Source organism: Octodon degus, unplaced genomic scaffold (assembly GCF_000260255.1).
Source record: "Octodon degus isolate 3935 unplaced genomic scaffold, OctDeg1.0 scaffold00005, whole genome shotgun sequence".
Classification (NCBI taxonomy): domain Eukaryota; kingdom Metazoa; phylum Chordata; class Mammalia; order Rodentia; family Octodontidae; genus Octodon; species Octodon degus.
Window position 1 is genome coordinate 9,012,757 of NW_004524581.1, and position 19,065 is coordinate 9,031,821.

General features: G+C 54.7%; 1 protein-coding gene across 1 annotated transcript in view; it reads left to right on the plus strand.

Annotated features, from left to right (window-relative positions):
* The window catches only part of Tspan15 (tetraspanin 15), a 45,896-nt gene extending 27,310 nt beyond the window's left edge, over positions 1 to 18,586 (plus strand). The window contains exons 2-8 of the mRNA XM_004623958.2: positions 2,745 to 2,930; positions 4,086 to 4,160; positions 10,564 to 10,659; positions 12,319 to 12,435; positions 15,274 to 15,321; positions 17,293 to 17,409; positions 17,828 to 18,586. Of these exons, the coding sequence (XP_004624015.1) occupies positions 2,745 to 2,930; positions 4,086 to 4,160; positions 10,564 to 10,659; positions 12,319 to 12,435; positions 15,274 to 15,321; positions 17,293 to 17,409; positions 17,828 to 17,977 (789 nt within the window). The 3' untranslated portion in view covers positions 17,978 to 18,586. The remainder of the gene's footprint in view (positions 1 to 2,744; positions 2,931 to 4,085; positions 4,161 to 10,563; positions 10,660 to 12,318; positions 12,436 to 15,273; positions 15,322 to 17,292; positions 17,410 to 17,827) is intronic.
* The last annotated feature ends 479 nt before the right edge of the window (positions 18,587 to 19,065 follow it).

Genomic DNA, 19,065 nt, shown 5'->3' on the forward strand with positions numbered 1-19,065 from the left:
GCCTGACCCAATGGCTTCCCGTTACTCTTTCTCAGTGGTAGATTTCATTTCCAGTGTCACCACTTTCCTGGTATGTTGTGTGTGTTATGTGTATGCGTGCCTGGGTGATTTTGCTGGCATCCCTTCACTCCCAGATTTCCCAGTATGGCCACACTGTTAATAAATGGCTGGCGACCCCATGTGTCAGTGCCTTTGCCCTGGCTGGTGTACATTAGAGACATTCCTTCCTAGCTGGGGAGGTGGGTCCCGGCCAACTGAGCACAGCAAAGGGGTTATCTCTGCAAGCCAAGGCTCTTAGCTTTGTAGTACAGCAGGGTGCTGGGCCCAGGGAGCTGATCTGGGTAATCCGCTGCATCAGTGCTTGTAAGTCATAAATTCTGTTTGTGTGACCTCTGGCATCCCTGTCCCTTGTCAAAGCCGAGGAGGAAGCATCCACTTCCCTTTACTCAGGATGGCCTTGGCACCCTGTAGAAGGTCAGGGGGCTATTCTGGAAGGCATGAGGAAAAAGGAGTCCATTGTGGGAACTGCCTGGGGTAGAAGTATGTAAGTGAAGGAGCCTCTTGCTGCTCTGAATGGCGACTCTAGGACCACCACCTGGAAGTACACTGTCAGCCCCTTGTCTCCTCTCCTTCACTCCCTCCTGGACCTGAGCTGATAGCACACCACTTCCATTTGTTCTCCCAAGTGTCTGGGGCTCAGTGGGAAGTCCCGTAACCCAGTGACATTTCCCAGCCTTCCGGAATGAGTGGCCCGGAAGGATGGTTGAGATCTTTGGACAGGCAGAAGACTGGTACATAGCAAGTGACTCAGGATCTAGGGGTGGAGTAAGGGGCCTCTGGGAAATTCCAGCTTGCACTCGTTCAGGAACATTGATTGTAAACATCTACCTCACCCTGCAGTAGGGACTGTCAGGGAGCTGTAGATGCCCAGAACAGTCAGACGATCCCAGCTGGCATGGAGCTTGTATTCTGGTGGAGAAGAGAAACAAAAAAGTAAAATAAATGTTGCACTGTGTTAAATACTGGTAAATACAAAGGAGAAAAATAAAGAAAAAGCAGTAAAGAGTTTTGTGAGGAGAGATTTTCCACTTTTGAATAAGGTGGCTCAAGAAGGCTTCACTAGACAGGTGACAGCTGGGTACAGATGGAAGGAAGTGGGGAGTGATCGTATCATCAGGAAACCCTTTCCAGGTGGTGGGAACAGCTTGTGCAAAGGCCCTGGTGTGAATGCTTGGGCTTGCTGGACAGCAGCAAGGAGCCTGGGTTTTTCTGGTGGAAAGTTACAGTGTGTACTGTTTCTGTTGTCAGAAATGTTGATAATGAGGAATTCTGGGCCAGGGAGATAGCTCGATAGAATAAGCACTTGCCTGGCAAGAACAAAGTCCTGAGTTCAATCCCCAGTGACGGAAAAAAAAAAAAAAAAAAAAGACAAAGGAATTTTAATGAAAATCCCCTCAAAATTTCTCATCCCATCTGTTGGCCTTCCTTGTGGTCATTCTGAAAGTAAATTCCAGATTTATGATACTGTGTGAATGTCTACTCCCCTGAGCAGCGCTGAAATGTCCTTTCGGTCACCTGCCTGTCTAATAGATATCATGGTGGCCATGTGCGTTTGGGTTTACAGAGTCACCACCTCAGTTGTTTTGGCCACAGCCTTGCAGAGGGCCTTGGGTAAGCAGGGCCACAGTGAATGTGTTGTTTCTGTTTTTCACATGAGAACACAGACTTGGGTGGGCATTGCTTGTCCAGGGTCTGGGATTAACAAGTGACAGAATAGGGAACCCATGTTCTCTGACTCAACCAGGGCTTCTTCAAAGTGTCACATCCATGCAGGGTCCATGTCTTAGTTGCTTCTCTCTCATTGCTGGGACAAAATACCCAATACCTAGAGTTAAGAGGGAAAGTTTATTTAGCTCAGTTTGTAGAGGTTTCAGTCCAGAATCAGCTGGCTCCAAGGCAGGATGCACAGCGTACAGGCATCACAGAGGAGACGGTCTGTGATGGGGCAGAAGGTAGCAAAGCAGCTAGGGGAGCCTGAGCTTCTTGGCTCTTTGTGTCTTATCTGGATGGCTGCTCTTAGGGCAGGCAGCACGCTCTCCTGCATCTCAGTGCCCTTGATCTTAGCCCTGTCCCGTGAGTCAATCCCAGGGTCACACTCTGGATCTAGCTACCTCTGAAAAAGCCCCACCGATGACTGCATGAGGCTTGGGGACGCCTGGACGTGAGCCATGACAGTCCGTGTTAGCCTGTGGTGGCTGCTGTCCAAGTGCCACAGATCGAGTGGCTTAAGCCACAGATTCCGGGTTTAGCTCACAGCTCTGGGGTCAGAAGCCCAAGAGCTGGGTGCGATGGGTTGGCTCTTCCCAGGTCTCACTCTTTGGCTTGTAGATGGCCCTCTTCTCCTGGTCCTTGTGTGGTCTTTGTCTGTGTCCTAGTCTCCTCTTATATGGACACCAGTCCTACTAGATTAGGGCCACCCTGCTGACTTCACTTTCACTTAATTGCCACTTTGAAGGCCCTGTCTCCGAATATAGTCATATTCTGAGGAACTAGAATATAGGATTTCAGCAGAGGACTTTTTGGGGAAACAGGTCAGCCCACACTGGGGTTCCTCATGTGTGGCCCTTCTGGGGGACCCCCGTCCAGAGCCAGGTGGCCTGCTACTGAGGCTGTGCATGGGCTCCAGAGAGGTTGTCATGCCTCCTTCCGCCCTTCCCCTTCCTCACCGCTGCCTTCTGCCACAGCTGATTGGTGCCCTGGTCCTGTCAGTGGGGATCTACGCAGAGGTTGAACGGCAGAAGTACAAAACCCTGGAAAGTGCCTTCCTGGCCCCGGCCATCCTCCTCACCCTCCTGGGGGTTGTCATGTTCATCGTCTCCTTCATTGGTGTGCTGGCCTCCCTCCGGGACAACCTGTGCCTTCTTCAAGCGGTGAGTCGGCCTGCCCAGCGCTCAGCCTTGGGAAGGAGGGTTTGTGACTATGGGGGCTTCTTGGGGTCTCCACAAAAGTCCTTGCCACGTGCTCACTCCTCCAGAGGGTTTCCTAGGCCAGCCTGTAGAGCAGGGCTTAGGAGGGCCCAGGCCACCCCTTATCTGTTTATAAAAGCAGAGTTGAGTACTGTGGTTGCACCTGTTCCTCTGGACCCTCGGTTGTAATGAGAGGAGCCACACGGATGAGAGCAAGCAAAGCTGGACAAAAGGAGGGTGGTGAGAGGTGAGTCCTTAGCTCACCCACAGCAGGTTGGCAGTGTCTCTGGCCACCTCCTGGGGACTGTGCCCATCTAGTGTTGTCCTCAGGCTGCCTACGTGGTGCTGGCCAGTAGCCCCAGGCTGGCAGAGGCCTTATGGCTTCTAATCCCAGAGTATCTTTTTTGGTAACTGCTCAGAGTCTCAGGATGCTGGTGGCCCCAGAACGGGTCATGGGCCCATCCTGAGGTAACAGGTATTGTCAACCCTCCCTGCATCTCCAAACTGTGGTGAGGGTGAGTCCCTAAAGCTGGGATGCAGGCAAGGTAGATTCTCTCACTCTGTACCACATGTGTGTCTCATGGTCCCACAGAAGCAGGATCATGTGTTGCCTGAGGCTGGAGATTACTGGGTCTGTGGGGATGGTGCCCTTTCTGATAAAGGCATAGGATGTGTATCCTCTCAGCTTCACGCACCTCTCACCCCACCTTTGAGGATACCCGGTGGGGCTGGGAGCACTGCCCCAGCCTGCCCTTCAAACCAGGTCTGTCCCCTGGAAATGTACCTGGTAAGGCCCAACTCTTCCCTTGGGTGGATGATATGGTGAAGCTTGTCACCTAAACCCACTAAGGACCCCTGGGACAAATGTGGATGATAATCATCTTTCTAGAGCAGCTTGGATACAGCTGTCCACATGTCATGGTCCATGGGTTGGGAGGGCAGCAGGCCCAGGAACATGACAACTGCTAGCCTCCATCCTCTGCCCCCTCCAGGCAAAACTTTTTTTTTTTTTTTTTAATGCTTGAAATTGAACTGAAGACCTTGTGTTTGCCAGGCCAGCACTGTACCATTGAGCTATATCCCTGGCCCAAAGGTGAATCTCTGAATTTTGCTTTCCAGTTTATGTACATTCTTGGGATCTGCCTCATAATGGAGCTGATTGGTGGCGTGGTGGCCTTGATCTTCAGGAACCAGGTGAGCCTGGGGTTCTTTTATGAGTGCTGTACATACTGAGCGCTTGCTGTTTGTGCCCTGGGCTGGAAAGGGGGGGTGCTACAGTGAGTGGGTGAACAGCCCTCGGGGTTTCCCCTGTACTGCAGGAGGCTGAGGGTCTGGCAGAGATGACGGATGTATGTCTTGGAAACAGCAGCTCTGTGACTGTCGTGCGGGAGCAGGAGTGAAGGAAGCAGACAGGTTTCCAGGGCAGCACCTGGCATCCCACTTCCAGCAGGGTTTGCAGAGTTAGGGTCTCCTGGAGCTGGAAAGATGTTCCTGGCTCCTGGTCTCTGAGCCCTTCATCCTAGTCTGTGTGCATGTGCTACACCCTAGCTGTGGATGCTGGGTGAGCCACTTGAGCTCTCGGATCCTTTGAGGGGTCGTGATTGCTAGTGTGTGGAGTTTGGAGTGAAGATTGGGTAAAAGCAGGACTATGAAGGGCCTGAAGTGCCGGGCACAACTCTTCCTGTCTAAGACCCCACAGGAAGAGAGTGGTGGGGAGGGCACACTCCAACCAAGGATTTCTATCCTTTCTCCCAGAACCTCCTTCCTCTTCCTCACCCTGCTGTGGTGCTGTGGTCAGGGCCTGAGGCGCAGGGCACATTTGTAGCAGCTTGTGTCTGTCTACTCCCTCGGTGCACTTGGGCCTGCAACACAGCTCGGTTCCTGGCATTCCAGTAGCTGTTGGAATAATGGTGGATTAGAGCTACATAGAACCATCATTCTCCCTGGAAGTTGAGCCCATGGCAGCAGACACTGTCCCAAAGCAGGGCTTCATCTAGTTCAGTGTCCCACCCCTGCCACACTCTTCCTGGGTGGAAGCACACCTGATCTGCCCAGGCCTCCTAAGGGTGGCCCTAACCCCAAGCAAGTCTACACCCCTGGGATCCAAGGCTGAGCTCCAGAGCAGGGGAGGGGTAATTCCCATCCTACTGATGGAGTCATCACTACACAGAGAGGTTAAGAAACCCTTCCAACAGCACACAGTAAGACAGAGACAGCTCTCTGCTCCTCCCTTTTCCTCTTTTCTGCTCTAGTTGTCTGCTCTGAGCTAGCAGATCCAGGATGCTAACTCATGTGCCTGCAGCTTGAGGGGAGGGAGCTATTCTCTCATCTGCCTTCCTGGACACTCTTCTGTGCAGCCCTCAGAGCTTCTGGCCAGCCTGAGCCTTCCAGGGTTGGGGGAGTGCTTTCCTGGCTGGAGCCCAGGAAGAGTTTGTGATTAGCAACTTCTACACCCTTAATGAACAGCCTGCTCCAGAGAGCAGCAGGCTGAGTCCCAGCCTGCTTCTGCCGAGGCTGTGGGATCTGCCGCTTGCCAGGCTTCTTGGGTCCGTGAGGGCCAAGCATGGGGGCCTTTCAAGGGAGGAATCCGGCCTGAGGCCTCAAAAGCCCCTGAACCCTTCAGGAAGCCACAGGGCTGCGGCCAGGGGCAGTTTCCAGTCATCCCCACCTTCTGTGTGTACTGTGGCCTGTGAAGTGTGCCCGGCTCTCTTGGGTGGAGAGGTTAAGAAACCCCTTCAACACAGGTGCCCTGGTGGGGGTCGTGGTGGGCGGCAGGAAGGGGCTCTCAGCTCTGTGGCGTGGACCACAATGTCTGTTGAAAAGAACAAACACGAACTCAAGTTTCTCCTCTCACATGCTGACAGACCAGGTCGCCTCCACGGTCCCTGGAGGTGGGGCTTTTCTCATGTGCCAGGGGAGTCATCTATCTGCCACAGACCCCAGGGAGGTGTCCTCTGAGTCACTCAGTGCTGGTGCTGTCCACCTGGAGATGGTATCACGCCCCACGGGCTGAGCAGACACACTCCCAAGACTGTCCCCTTCGGGTGCCAGTCACAGCCCTAGGTGCTTTCACCTGTGCTTCTGACCACTGGCTGTAATGGGGATCCTTCCGACCCTTCCTTGGGTTCAGTTAATTTGCTCAGGCACCTCACAGAACTCAGGGGAACACCAGGTCCTACTTATTATGAAGGGTATTTATTGTCCCTTTATTACCAGCTTATTATAAAGGATGTTCCAAAGGATGCAGAAAGGTGAGGCTTGGGAGGGCGTGTGCTGAGCCTTTGCGTGTTCAGCTCTCAGGGAGCCCCTGTGCCCTGCACTTCAGGGCTCGACGACCACTTAGGGCACAGGCACGTTTGCACATAGGCTGTGTGGGGACACCCAGTGAGGTCTTTCTGTTCAGTCTGCACTGCGCCTCCTTTGAGGGCTCCAGGTACCACCTGGACAATAAGGGTGTCTGTGACTGACTGTCACACAAGGGCAGGTCACGGCACGTCTTTATGAAGGATGTGGAGGCTGGAGTTTCCACGACCCACCTTGGGGAAGAGAAATTGGTGAGCCAGGCACAGAGGATGCACTTGTTTCTGTGGTCAACACCCCAGTATCATATCCTCAAACAAAAATTTTTATAATGTTAAATCAGGCTACTAATTCAGACATGCGGTGAGACCTTCACAATGAATAAAATAAAGTCTGGAGAAAGACTAAGAGAAACAGAAATACTAATACACTCTGAGAGATGGGACAAAGGTGATTTTTCTTCTTTTCATTTTATTTTTCCCCAACTCCCAAAGTTTCTTCTTCTTTTTTTTTTTTTTTTTCGGAACCGGGGATTGAACTCAGGCCCTTGCGCTTGCCAGGGGAGCACTTTATTCCACTGAGCCATCTCCCCAACCCCCTCTTTTCTTTTTTTAATGTTTGTTTTTCCTTTTGTAAAGTCAACGGGAAAATGGCCTTACTGATTGGGGATATGGGACCGGCTGCCTAGGGAGCCGGACAGGCCGGGACAAAAGCAAAAGCACATGCTGCTACATGACACTGGCCACTGCGGTAGGGTCTGTGTGGCTGTCTGGGTCTTGTGCCCTCCACAGTGGCCACTGCCCAGCCTGGTCTGGGGCTTCTCCGGAGGGTCTAGCAATGCTGCAGGCCCCTTGCCTCTGCTCTGCCTGTCGCAGCCGGAGGTGGGGAGCACTGATCTCTTTCTTCAACTCCATCAGAGAGTATTGTATCATTCCAGATGCCAGCACCAGTCAGGCTGTCTTGTTTTGGCCCTGGCCTCCTCAGCTGGTTCCAGGTACACATTGGGCCAGGGGCAGGAGAAAGGAGGTAGCACCACAGCCCCCTCGGCCGAGCACCTGAGCCAGGCTGCTGGTGGCCCGGAGGCAGCATTCTGCCCTGGGCTGGCCAGATCTCCAGCTGAGGTGCCCCTCTGTGCAGAGCTGCTAGCTGCTGGCTAGTTCCTGGGACCCTGTGTGACCTTTCTCACCTCAGGATTCTCTGTGATTCCAGGTGTTGGGAACAGCTGTGTCACCAGGGTCTCCGATGCTGCCAGGGAAGCCCTGGGTGACTGTCCCCTGCCATTCCTCATCCACTGAAAACACTGCCTGTGCCCCTCTGGAGGCCTTGGGTAGCTGAACAATCTGATCTGAAAGAAACAATTAGAAAGGACAATTATTTGTAGCTCTGGTGGCTTAAGCAATGTGCTCTGAAATCCTGGTAGCTTTTGATTTTTACTTATTCTCGGCTTCAGTTGGCCCAGTCTATGTGACAACTGAGACCCTGCTGGCTCTTAGTGGAAGGGCCTTTCTAGTCCTCTCTGGGTACCCCAGCTGCCATAACCTTGTTTAGAGCCAGGTGTGGTGATGCTGCTGGCTGTGGCTTCTGGGACCTGCAGTGGAAGCCACTTCCCCGCCTGCTGTCACAAGCCATGTCCCCTGGCAGGCTTTGAAGTTCCTCAGAACACGTTAGGTCAGCAACGCCTGCTGTGTCCCCTCGTGAGATTTCCTCCCCACCATCCCCAATATTACAGCCAGAGGAGACCTCAGTGACCTACCCACTCCAGTGCACTCGTGCACACTCACATAAGTGGACACAATTGTGAAAGACATTAGGGCCCACAGATCTGTCCCCTGGGTGTCGGGGCAGCTGCTGTCCATGGACCCTGGGGCCTTCTGCTCCTCCTGTCCATTCTCTGCCCTTGCCTTCCCTTTCTGGCCTGACTCACCAAGGCCTGGCATGGAGTCTGTGCCCTTGCAAATGCCCAAGATGATTTGGGGACAGAGGCCAACACTGCTCTTAGAGGAGGGAAGACCGGGCCTATGCCCACCAACTTCACCTCTACCCGATCTGCTTCCCTAGCCTGGGCCTCCTGCCCTCATCCCACTCTGTCACCAGCTCTGAAGGCACCCATGAGGCACAGTGACCTAGGGGTAGGCTGGAAGTTGGCCAGTCTAGGAGCAGAAGGGGGACAGAGGGGCCAAGGCTGAGGCTGTAGTGCCCTGCATATGAAAGAAAGTGGCTCAACATCACATTCTCATGATGGTTGCCCTAGGGATGACCTTGATAATGACGTCACCCAGTGCCCAGTAACTCTGAGGCTGTGAGCTCATCCTCTGCCCCACCTTGCAGAGCAGCTAACCCCATCCCTCCCACACCTGGGCCAGCTGGCCTCTCCTTGGTCTATGTAGAGGAGCAGGCACTGAAGGCTGGAGCGGCTCTGACCTGGGCCTAAGGCCTTCCAGGTCCTTGCTGCTCCCAGGCTGTGTGGCTCTGTGCCAGGCCATCCACCCAGCCCCTGCCCCAGTGTCCAGTGCGAGACCGATGCAGTCCATGGCCAACAGTTCCAAGTTTCTCACAGATGCTGTGTCCTTTTCCTCCTGGGCCCCTGGTCACCTTGGCTGTGAGCATTGTGGTCTTGGGGATTAGGTGGCCCTGGCCTGCTTCCTTTTACTCTTCCCGTGCTAGAAATGGTTGAGAGAGATGACCCCAGATCTGAACCTTAGGCTTTTGGCTCCGCACCCTAAAAGATGTCAGACTGGGAGTTTGGTGCCCTGATCTTATGATCTCTCGCAGAACCTCTCAAGCCGCTGAGTGACCTTGGGCAAGTGGCATGGCTCTCTGGGCTACAGGATGCCCGTGAGGGTGGTGCCAGGAGCTTCCCTCAGAGGCTGCCTGTACTGTTGAGGTCTTTGGCGGGGGAGATCTGGGCCTCAGTTAACCCTGGAGTCACCATTTTCCACTCATGACATGGTGAGTCTGAGCTGGTATCCTGTGTCCGTCTCCTGGAAAAATAGTGAAAACTATTTTTATAATACCAAGACCTGGGCTGGGGAGATAGCTCAGTGGTCTTGCAAAGTGCAAAGTCCTGAGTTCAATCTCCAGTACTGCAAAAACAAACAAAACAACAATAGCAACACACCAGGCCCTACCATGTGCCCAGCTTTCTGCTCAGCACTTTCAGAGATTTAGTACAGTTTAACCCCACAGTGTCCCTGTGGAGCCGAGGCAGCTGCTTCCCAATTTTGCAAGAGGGGATCTAGAGGCTTGGAAGTTAACAGAAGTGACTGCAGCCTGGTGACTGCAGGGACCGTGTTCTGGGTGGTGTTTTTGGACCCTGCCTTATAGATGGGCCTACAGCCTTGGCTCACGGTGGGAAACAGGCCCAGGAAGGGGAAGGGAGCTGTGAGGGAGCCTGGAACCTGAGCTCTGCTGTGCCCCTGGGTTTACCAAGATGCCTCCCCCAGGAATTGTGTGGCTCCTCTCTGCCACCAGGGCCAAGAATGCCCCTTTGTCCCCCTCTCTGCTGATACTCAGCCTCTGCTCTGAAAGCTCTGATTGTCATAGCCAGCGTGGAGATGGGCCGCCCACACTCCACCCCCACCCTTGCTCGCTGTGGGCCCCTTTGTGTTCCGGATCTCAGCATAACAGCCAGGCTGTTGATCCAGAAAGCCCAGTGTGACTGGGAGAGGGCAGTGTGCCAGCACGCTTTCCCATGAGGATGGTCCCTGCCCAGGCTGGGAGGGGACTGCCGGGTCTGTGGGCCCCAGCACCTAGTGATGGAGAGAGAGGCCTGTCCTGGAAGCCAGGAGGCTCGTAATCCTGGCCTGGCCAGGCCTACACTGGCCTGCTCTGTGAACTGGGCAAGCACCCCACCTCCAGCTCCTTCCTCTGGGTCCTTCTCAGTTTCCTCCTCTATCAAGCTTGAGGCTGGGTGATGGAGAAGTGTGAAGAGGGCCTGTAGATGGAAAGGCTCTGGCTCAAGCCTGTCCCTGGGTGGCAGAGAGAGCGCAGGGCCGGTGACCAGGATGGCAGAGCCAGCTAGAGTTTGGCGCCTCAGAGCTCAAGGCTCACAGGCAGGGCCCTTGCCCCCAGGGCCTGCGTTGTCCAGCTACGGAGGTTGTCATAGCGGCCCTCAGGCATCTGTTGGGTCTTAGAGGCTGGGGAGGGTGCGCGGGCAGGGAGGTCATGGGAATTGCATGGGGACCCTCCCTGCAGGTGGTGTGGGTGCTCCAGAAGCACACGGTGCCCTCTACTGGTCTTGACATCCAGGGTTGGTCTCTGTGCCTGGTCCTTTTCTTTTACAATGTCTCCTTAACAGACCATTGACTTTCTGAATGACAACATCCGAAGAGGAATTGAGAACTACTATGACGATCTAGACTTCAAAAACATCATGGACTTTGTTCAGAAGCAGGTGAGCCCCAGAGCTGGGGTCAGAACAGTCCCTCCAGGGCCTTTGCCCCCCATTTAGCACCCAGTTCAGCAGTCATAGTGCCAGCACCTGCTTGTCCTTGTGCTTGTCTGCATCCGTCTCCTTTAGTGCCAGGGCTCAGGTCCCTGCCCTGGCTTTGCTGTAAAGATGACCTTGACTTCTTTCCGAAATGCTTAGAAGAAGCTGGGCTTGGTGATGCACACTTGTGATCCCGGCACTCTGTGAGGCTGAGGCAGGGGGTCACAAGTTCAAGCCAAACCTGGGCAACTTAGCAACTTAGTGAGACCCTGACTTAAAAAATATATATATATATATATATATATATATAGAAAAGAGTTTGAGATGCAGCTCTTTGTGAAGGCTCTGGATAAATGCCCAGTATCGGGGGGGGAGGGGGAAGCATAGAACAGGCCAGGGGCTTAGAGATAAGGCCTCAGCAAGTGGGCTGTCCTTAGGCTCCTGGGTGGGGACAGCCACTGGCCAACTCCACCCGGCAGTGCCTCCTGGGAGGTGACCTTGAGAGCGCAGCTGCTCCGCCCCCTCGTGCCAGCCTGTGGTGGGAGCCACCTCTCGCCACGCCCAGGGCCCCGGCTCCACATGCCTTTGCAGTCAGAACAGGTGCAGCCTCCTCCGGGAGCCCTTTCCTGTCAGTGCTGCACTGCCAGCTCTGGTGGGGTCACTGGAGTCCCAGGCACTCGCACTCGGATAGAGTGAGATGTTTTTACTGGAAGCAGCCTTTAGCTGGGTGGGGAGTCCACGGCTCTGGGAAGGGGTGGGAGTGACTAGTGCTCACCAGGCACCTGCTCGTTACCCCTCCTGCAGAGTGCTTTACACACAGCTTCTGTGACAGCCACGGCTGCACTCTGCAAAGCTGCCCCTGCTCTTCCTCGTTTACACACAAGGATCCAAGTCCAGAGAGGCTGGCTGATCAGCTTGCTTGCAGGCATACAGCTGAGAAGCTGGTACGGGGGACTGGAACGGGGGTTTGTCTGGTACCCACACCTCTCCTTGGAGCAGCCTTTGAGGAGCCCGCTCTGCTCCTTCCCCTGTGTCCCTGTGTCCCTTCCCGCCTTTACATTTAGCACTTGCTCTGCCTCCCTTCCCTGGTTTTGCTCACCTTGTCTGTCCAGAGACCAGATGGTGCCCAACACATGCCAGTGCCTCCAGGGAGCTGCTGGCTGCTGCCCCTCGAGTGGGCACTGGTATAGGACAGAGGTGGGGAGGCCAAGCTCAGGGGAGAGCCCAAGGCCATTGCCTGTGTGCTGAGGTCAGTGGAGCAGGGTCTTCCTCAGGACTGTGTTCTCTGGGACCACAAAAGTCCTGTCTAGCCTGGCACCAGGGACATGAAGATAAATGGTCAGTTCATTTGCCCAGGAAGGGTTTTCCCTTCAACATCCAGTTGTTGCTCTGATGTCTACCCCAAGGCAGCCCACCTTGACTTGTGTACTTTGCCAGGACAGGTGCTTACTGCCTCCGGGACAGTCATGCCACTCCTGGGTAGTTCTAACCTGACAGCATACAGCCCTGTGTACTGACTGTCCCTCCCACCAGGGTGATCCTCATAGCAAACTGTGCTGGCTCCCGGGGCCCCTTCTGGTCCCTGACTGGAAGCTCTTCTTTTCTGTTTGCTGTTTTTCTCAGTTCAAGTGTTGTGGTGGGGAAGACTACAGAGATTGGAACAAAAATCAGTACCACGACTGCACTGCCCCCGGGCCGCTGGCCTGCGGGGTGCCCTACACCTGCTGCATCAGTAACAAGGTAATGCTCTCCTGGGGTGGGGACAGGAGGCCATCTGCTGGTCAGATGCTGCTGAAGATGGGGATGTGGTTGGCATGGGTTGGGGCAGGCAGGCAGGAGGGGGCAGCCAGAGCTGAGGTTTCCTGAGTCTTGGCAGCTCTTTCGAGGAGAGCTCTTGGGTGTGGCAAGGGGGCCTTGTCTTTATGAGTGGGTCAGTCAGCATCTGCTGAGCTCCCGGGGGCCTGCTTCAGGCTCCTTGGTTTTATTAAATAACCCAGCCCTTACAGTGACATGTGAGTAGCTGCTATTAATTCACTCACTTACAGATGAAGAGATCGAGGCACGGGAAGGGTAGGTGTCTTGCTTGAGATTGGCAGGGCTGGGATGACATGCCCTCAGCTGTTTCAGCCCAGGAAAGCCTGGGAGTGGCAGCTTCAGCCCAGAGCTCAGCGACCTCAGCCAATCTGCAGCATTGGCTCGGGCAGAGTGGGGTCTGTGCTTTGGCTGTCTCCAGTGACCCCCAGCAACACAGTGCCCGGAAGGAGCGGGTGGTGATATAAATGTCAGCCTCTGCCTCTCACCAGCTTGGCCCCTCGGCTATCGCCCCCTTAGTCACTTGGGTTGCTGTCTTGTGTAGTCACCACTCCGTTGGTCCTTGTGTGTAACCAGCAGAAAGCTATGCAATTACTCACGCCTCAATAGTCATGGAAAGTTTCCGTGCTGACATCTCTGCCACACGGTGCCCGCTGCCTGAGTCTGCACACCCAGCAGCTGCGGTGGGGTGTTGCCCAGGAAGCAGGGGCAGCGCCAACTGCAGTCGCCCTGAGAAGGCTGGGCTGGAGCGAGCTTATTTGGAAACTCTAGCTGTCGCCTAGGGTGGGCTACCAAGTGAGTGCTGTGGGGGCTTCAGCGGGCTGCAGCAGGTGGTCCTGGACCTTCTGGGAGGTTGTCAGCACAAGTGTGCAGGCTGAGATATGAAAGCCCAACTTGTTCATTTAGCAGGTACTGGTTGAGCATCTGTTATGTGCCAGGCACATTGCTAGGTTGCAGGGGTACAGCAGGCACACAAAGCCTCTGCCCACATGGAAAACTGGCAAAATAAAGAAGGAAAAGAGAGGTGTGACAAGTGGGTAAATGCTGAGGGGGGCAAGCAGTGGCGCAGGGCGCTGTCATCTCCGATAGGAGGGTTCTGAAGGCAATGAGGGGGAGAGCCACACTGGTGTCTGGTGCCAGGGTATTCCTGGCAGAGATGAGGGTCTTGGGTGTCCCGCAGGCCATGGCAGGACTCTCCCTTTCCTTTAATGGCAGGGGATGCTGACTGAGATGCTGGTTAGTGAGCAGAAGGGCTGGTGGTTGGGCAGAGCCAGAAGCCCACAAGGCAGAGGGAGATGCTGAGCGCTGGTGCAGCTTTCCTGCAGCTGTCCGGGGCCTCAGCTGATCAACGTGGATGGCACCTCTGCGTTGTCCGGTACTGGGCTGAGGGAGCCACACCTTTGTTCTACCCAGTCCACTAGGCAACACATGGTCCTATATTCAGGGTGGGCTTGGGCGAGGTCATGCATCCTCAATGTGTGGTGCCCTTCTTCTGCCTTATGTGCTTACCTCCTCATTCAGACTGAGTTTCTCAAGGGCAGGAACTTTGTTCTTCTGTATTCCAAATTCCTAGCAGTATGTTTGGCATAGCATAGGTGCCCAGTTAACATTGGTTCAATGCAGAAAGGAGGAGGGGAGGAAGGGAGACAGGGAGGGAGGAAGGTAGGGAGGGAAGGAGGCAGGGAGGGAGGGCAGCAGGGAGGGAGGACAGGGAAGCCCCTGTGCCCATGTACTCTCCCTTACCTGCTCCTCAGACTTGACTCTTGCCAGGGGACCACTTTCATGGCCTGGATGGACCTGGTGCCACATGGACACTGGTGTTGCTGGGTCTGAGGGCACCTGTGGGAAGGTCTAGGAGAGGGACTCACAGAGCCCTGACATTTAGAGTGACCTGGATGGCACCTGAGGCCCAACTTCTTCTTGCTTTTCCAAGGACTGGGATCATGAACAATGTCACCCCAGCCAGTGCTTTTCTTTGCATCCAGTCATGTCCTCAACAGCCACGAGGTGGGTTCACTGACTGCCCGTGGCTTTGTGGAAGAGAATGTCCATTCACTCGCTGCTTAACAGAGTCCCATATGCTGGTGCCTCAGGGGCCGATGGAGTGCAGCTCTCTGAAGTACAGTTTTCTTACATGGCAGAGCAGGCTCCAGATACAAAAGGTGTGATGCCAGGGCCACAGTGGCCCCTCTGTGCCACCAGGGGTGCCTGTGGCCCACAAGCCCCACAAAGCATTCACTTAGATGGGGAGAGACACACCTGCTGGGGTCATGAGCTGGACCCAGAATGTACCTCTTCATCACATGGAGAGGGGTAGGACAGTGGTGATACAGAGTGGCCTTGCCCATCTGTGACATGGGTCCTGCCTGGGAAGGCGTTTGATGGGGCCTGTGTCTGGCTCACAGCTTCCCAGGGCTTAAATTAACTGGCAGCTGGGGTGTGCAGGGGGTGGGGTGGCGGCGGGGCTCTAGAGAGTAGCTGCCTCCCAGGAAGAAACTTCCAGCACCTGATGAGGCCAGGTCTCAGGGGGCACAGAAGGGTGCCCAAGGGTCAGCCCTGCCCTCGGCTGGTGGAGCTGTGGTTCCAGGTGTTCCTTCAGAAGATGCAGCAGTGTGGGAAGAGGCGACCCAGGGAGCAAGGCAGTGTCTTGGGACCGGACCTTGCTGGGGCCCCAGGGCAGCTTGCTTTGCTCCGTGGTTCTGGGCTGCTGCTAGAGGAGGGGAAGGGAAGACCCACAGTGTGCTAGCTGTCACGTTTCTATTTCAGACAGATGTCATCAATACCATGTGTGGCTACAAAACCATCGATAAGGAGGTAATGTCTTTGAAGTCCCCTGTCCCTGGAAACATTGCTGTGCCTGTCCCAACCCCAGGATGGGGCATAGGGGGTGGGGGATGGTTTAGAGTTGACTGTCCTGGGGCCAGAAGTGCTGCTACAGCAGGGCTCAGGGAAGCTCGAGAGGCCACTTGCCCTGCTTTGCTGAGTGCTTCCTTCGGGCTTGTCCAATGAGGCCACCTGCCAGGACCCCTGGCCTGCCCGTGTGCCTGACCTGGCTCAGCCTCTGCCTTTGGGGTCACCAGTTTGCAGGGATCCCTGCACCTGGGACCAGGAGCCCATGCATGCTCTGTGCAGCTGGCCTAGGTTAGGAGAGCACCAGGGGATGCCAGGAAAGGAGTTAAGAGGAAAGGCGGCTGAGGGGCTGCAGAGCACTGGCTTACACAGTGGGGTCCATCAGCAGCCATATAGCAGCACCCCAAAGGGCCTCAGTGGAAGTGTGACTTCTGGGCTGGAGCCCAGCAGGTGGTGCTAGCACACATCTAGCTTGAGGTCTGCAACCAGCGGTGTGCTCACCCCGCCAGAGCTGCCAGCTGCGCCATGTAACAGCGCTTCCTGATGCCAGTTGAACATGAAACCTCTAGATACAGCGCTGTAATTTGCCTGTGCACCTCATTTCTAAGTGGTCAGCATCATGGTCTAACCATGATAACGGAGAAATAAAATAATGCAATTTGCAACTCCATAACAGATTTTAACACATAAGAACTCTGGCTATTGTGAGATACATTAGAAAACAGTAAAATAGTGTTTGCAGGTGGGAGGGTGTCCCTGAGACTTAACATCTCAGGGGTCCCTATGCAGTGCATTGTGTTGGTGACTGTCTACCGGAAGCATCCTGTTTGTCTCTGACACTATAGTCCCAGCTAGGGCCAGCCAGAGAGCTCAGTGGACTAAAACGCCTGCTTAGGCAGAGCACAGGGACTCGGGTTCCATCCCTGGCACCACAAGCCATGCTGGCCCTGCCTCAGGGCTCGCTGAGACTGCAACTGAGACTGGGTATGGTGGCATACACCTGTAATCCCAGTGCTTGGGGGACTGAAAACAGGAGGATCACTACTAGTCTGATCCACATGTTGAGACCCTGTAGACCCTGCACTAAATACATTAAAAAAAAAAAGATGAATATCGTCCCAGCTCCTTAGCAGGCTGCGGCAGGAGGATCACTGGAGCTCCGGAGTTTTGAGGCCAGCCTTGGCAACGTGGTGAGATGTAAAACAGTCAGTGATTAAAAAATATGATCAGTTATTTATAAAAGTCTGAATACAGATTGAATCTGGCATTTTTGTAATGTTTGGGGCCAAAGTGTTTTGGATTTCAGATTTTTTGGTGGAAATTTTAGAATATTAAAATTCAGAATGAAATATCTTGGGGGTGGTCCCTAAGTTAGAGCATGAAATTATGTTTCATACACACCTTCTACACGTGGTCTGAAGGTAATTTCATACACGATTTGTCATCATTTTGTGCAGGAAACAATTTCCCGATGTGGAATTTTCTACTTGTAGCAGTAGGGCAGTGTTCAAAAGACTTTTGAGTTTGGACTATTTCGGGTTTGTGGCTAGGGATGTTCAGCCTGTGTGATCATTCCTCATTTTACATCGTAGCAGATCTGCAAAATTTGTTGGACATTAAAGCAGTACAGAAAACATGTTAGTTTTACCTTGCCTGGAGTTAGTCCCGCTTTCGACTCAGAAGATTATGGGTTGTTTTTCACACACACCCATGCCTGTAGGCTGGACAGTTGGCTGCGGGACAGGACTGTCCTCAGGCTCTGCAGTCCCTCAGTCCCCAGTGCTAATCTTTTGGACAGCGCACATGTCACCATAATGTTCCCCAGCTCTCCTAGTACTAGAGGATGAGTGGTTCCGGTCACCTTCTCATGTTGTGTAAGAGCAGGGGGAGGGTGGGGGCAGAGTCCGCTCCTGCTGACTGGCCCCTCCCGCACAGCGCCTCAGCGTGCAGAACATCATCTACGTCCGGGGCTGCACCAACGCCGTGATCATCTGGTTCATGGACAACTACACCATCATGGCGGGGCTCCTGCTGGGCATTCTGCTCCCCCAGGTGGGCAACCGGGCCTGGGGGGTTGCCAGAGGGAGGGTGAGTGGTGGTAGCCATGGTAGCCAAGCTTGTCCGTGGCTCCCTGGGCTCTGTCCCTAGTGCTCACCACAAGGGAGGTGTGATGTCCTGTCCATTTCCCAGAGGAGGCGAAGGCCGGCCAAGGTGAAGAAGCTTGCCCTTGTCCCTGAGATACGGAGGCAGGGCTGGGAGGTGGCTGGCAGGACCCAGGAGTTCCCCGGGATTTCCAGGGAGGGCAGGCTGGGCTGCCTGGGCAGTGGAGTGCTGTGCAGTGGGGATTTCCTAGACCACCAGTGCCAGGAGGGCTTCTGGCTGTCTGCTTGCATTTCTGGGGCCCCGGGAACTGCCAGGAGGGCCACCTTGAGGTACGTAGGTGCTCACCAGCGCTGCCTTGGTTTTGCAGTTCTTGGGGGTGCTGCTGACGCTCCTGTATATCACCCGAGTGGAGGACATCATCATGGAACACTCTGTCACTGATGGGCTCCTGGGCCCTGGCACCTACCCCAGTGTGGAGGCGGTGGGCACAGGGTGCTGTTTGTGTTACCCGAATTAGGGCCTTGCCCAGGACCATGGCTCCAATAGGGACAGTGCTGGGTGGCAGTGTTCACTCCACTCAGGCTGGACAGGGCTGCACTGTGGCCCCTCTGCCCATTTGGCACTGGCTGAGGCCCAGGCCATGTGTACCTGTGCGTGGCATCCTGTGGCTCAACAGCCGTGGGCTTGGGATCTTGTACCCACATTGCAGGCCCCCACTGTAGGGCTTGGTTGTGGGGTGAACGGGAGCTGAGTGCTTGGCTCTGGCCCATTTTATTTCTGATAGTGCCTTGGCCAGTGGTCCTTATGCCCCACTGGAGGGTGGCTTTGCACTCATTTGTGAGCGGGAAGAGAAGAGTGACTCCGTGGGGCTGGAGGGACAGTGCAGCCCTGGCCTGCCCCCTGGCCACACCCCAGGAACCTGGGTGGGCCATTTCTCTTGTGCCTTGAGCCCCCTGCCAGGGCTGCTGCTTGGCTGACCCATTTTCTATGTGATTTTTGTAACATTTGCATTTTGTACACAGTTAAAGCAGTTTCCGGCTACTCAAAGCCAGACTCTTCCCACACACCCTCTACTCCACCAGTCAGTCCTTTAATCGAACAATAAAGACATGAGTTTTTCTTTCTGGTTTTGTGTGTGCTGTTTTGGTGGGGAGCAGGTGAGCAAGGCCTCCACCTGGATGTGGAAGCCCCTTGGTGCAAGGGTCGAAGGAGGAGCACTCAGGTGAAGGTTTGGGGCAGCTTGCAATACCTCAGAGCTAGCCTGGGAAACCAAGGCTGAGTGTTGTATGGCGTGAAGCCCTGTGAAGGATGGCCAAGGCTCTGGAAAGGAGCAGTGCCCCAAATCCACCTGTGTGACTGTCATGGTGAGCTGCTTGCAGAGCCCTGGGGGTGGGATTGGGGAGGTAGTGGGGTAGGGTGGGGTGGCTGGTGCTGTGCAGAGCTTGGTGCTCATCGCCCCCTGCTGGAGGTGTTGGGACACGCGTGGATCTGTCTCTCAGAAGCTGTCTTGCCCAAGGTGTAGATTTTCTCTGGGCTTCTGAGAAGCTAGGGCACTGCGCTCAAGAGGCTGAGACAGGAAGATCGCTGTGAATTCAAGGCTGGCCT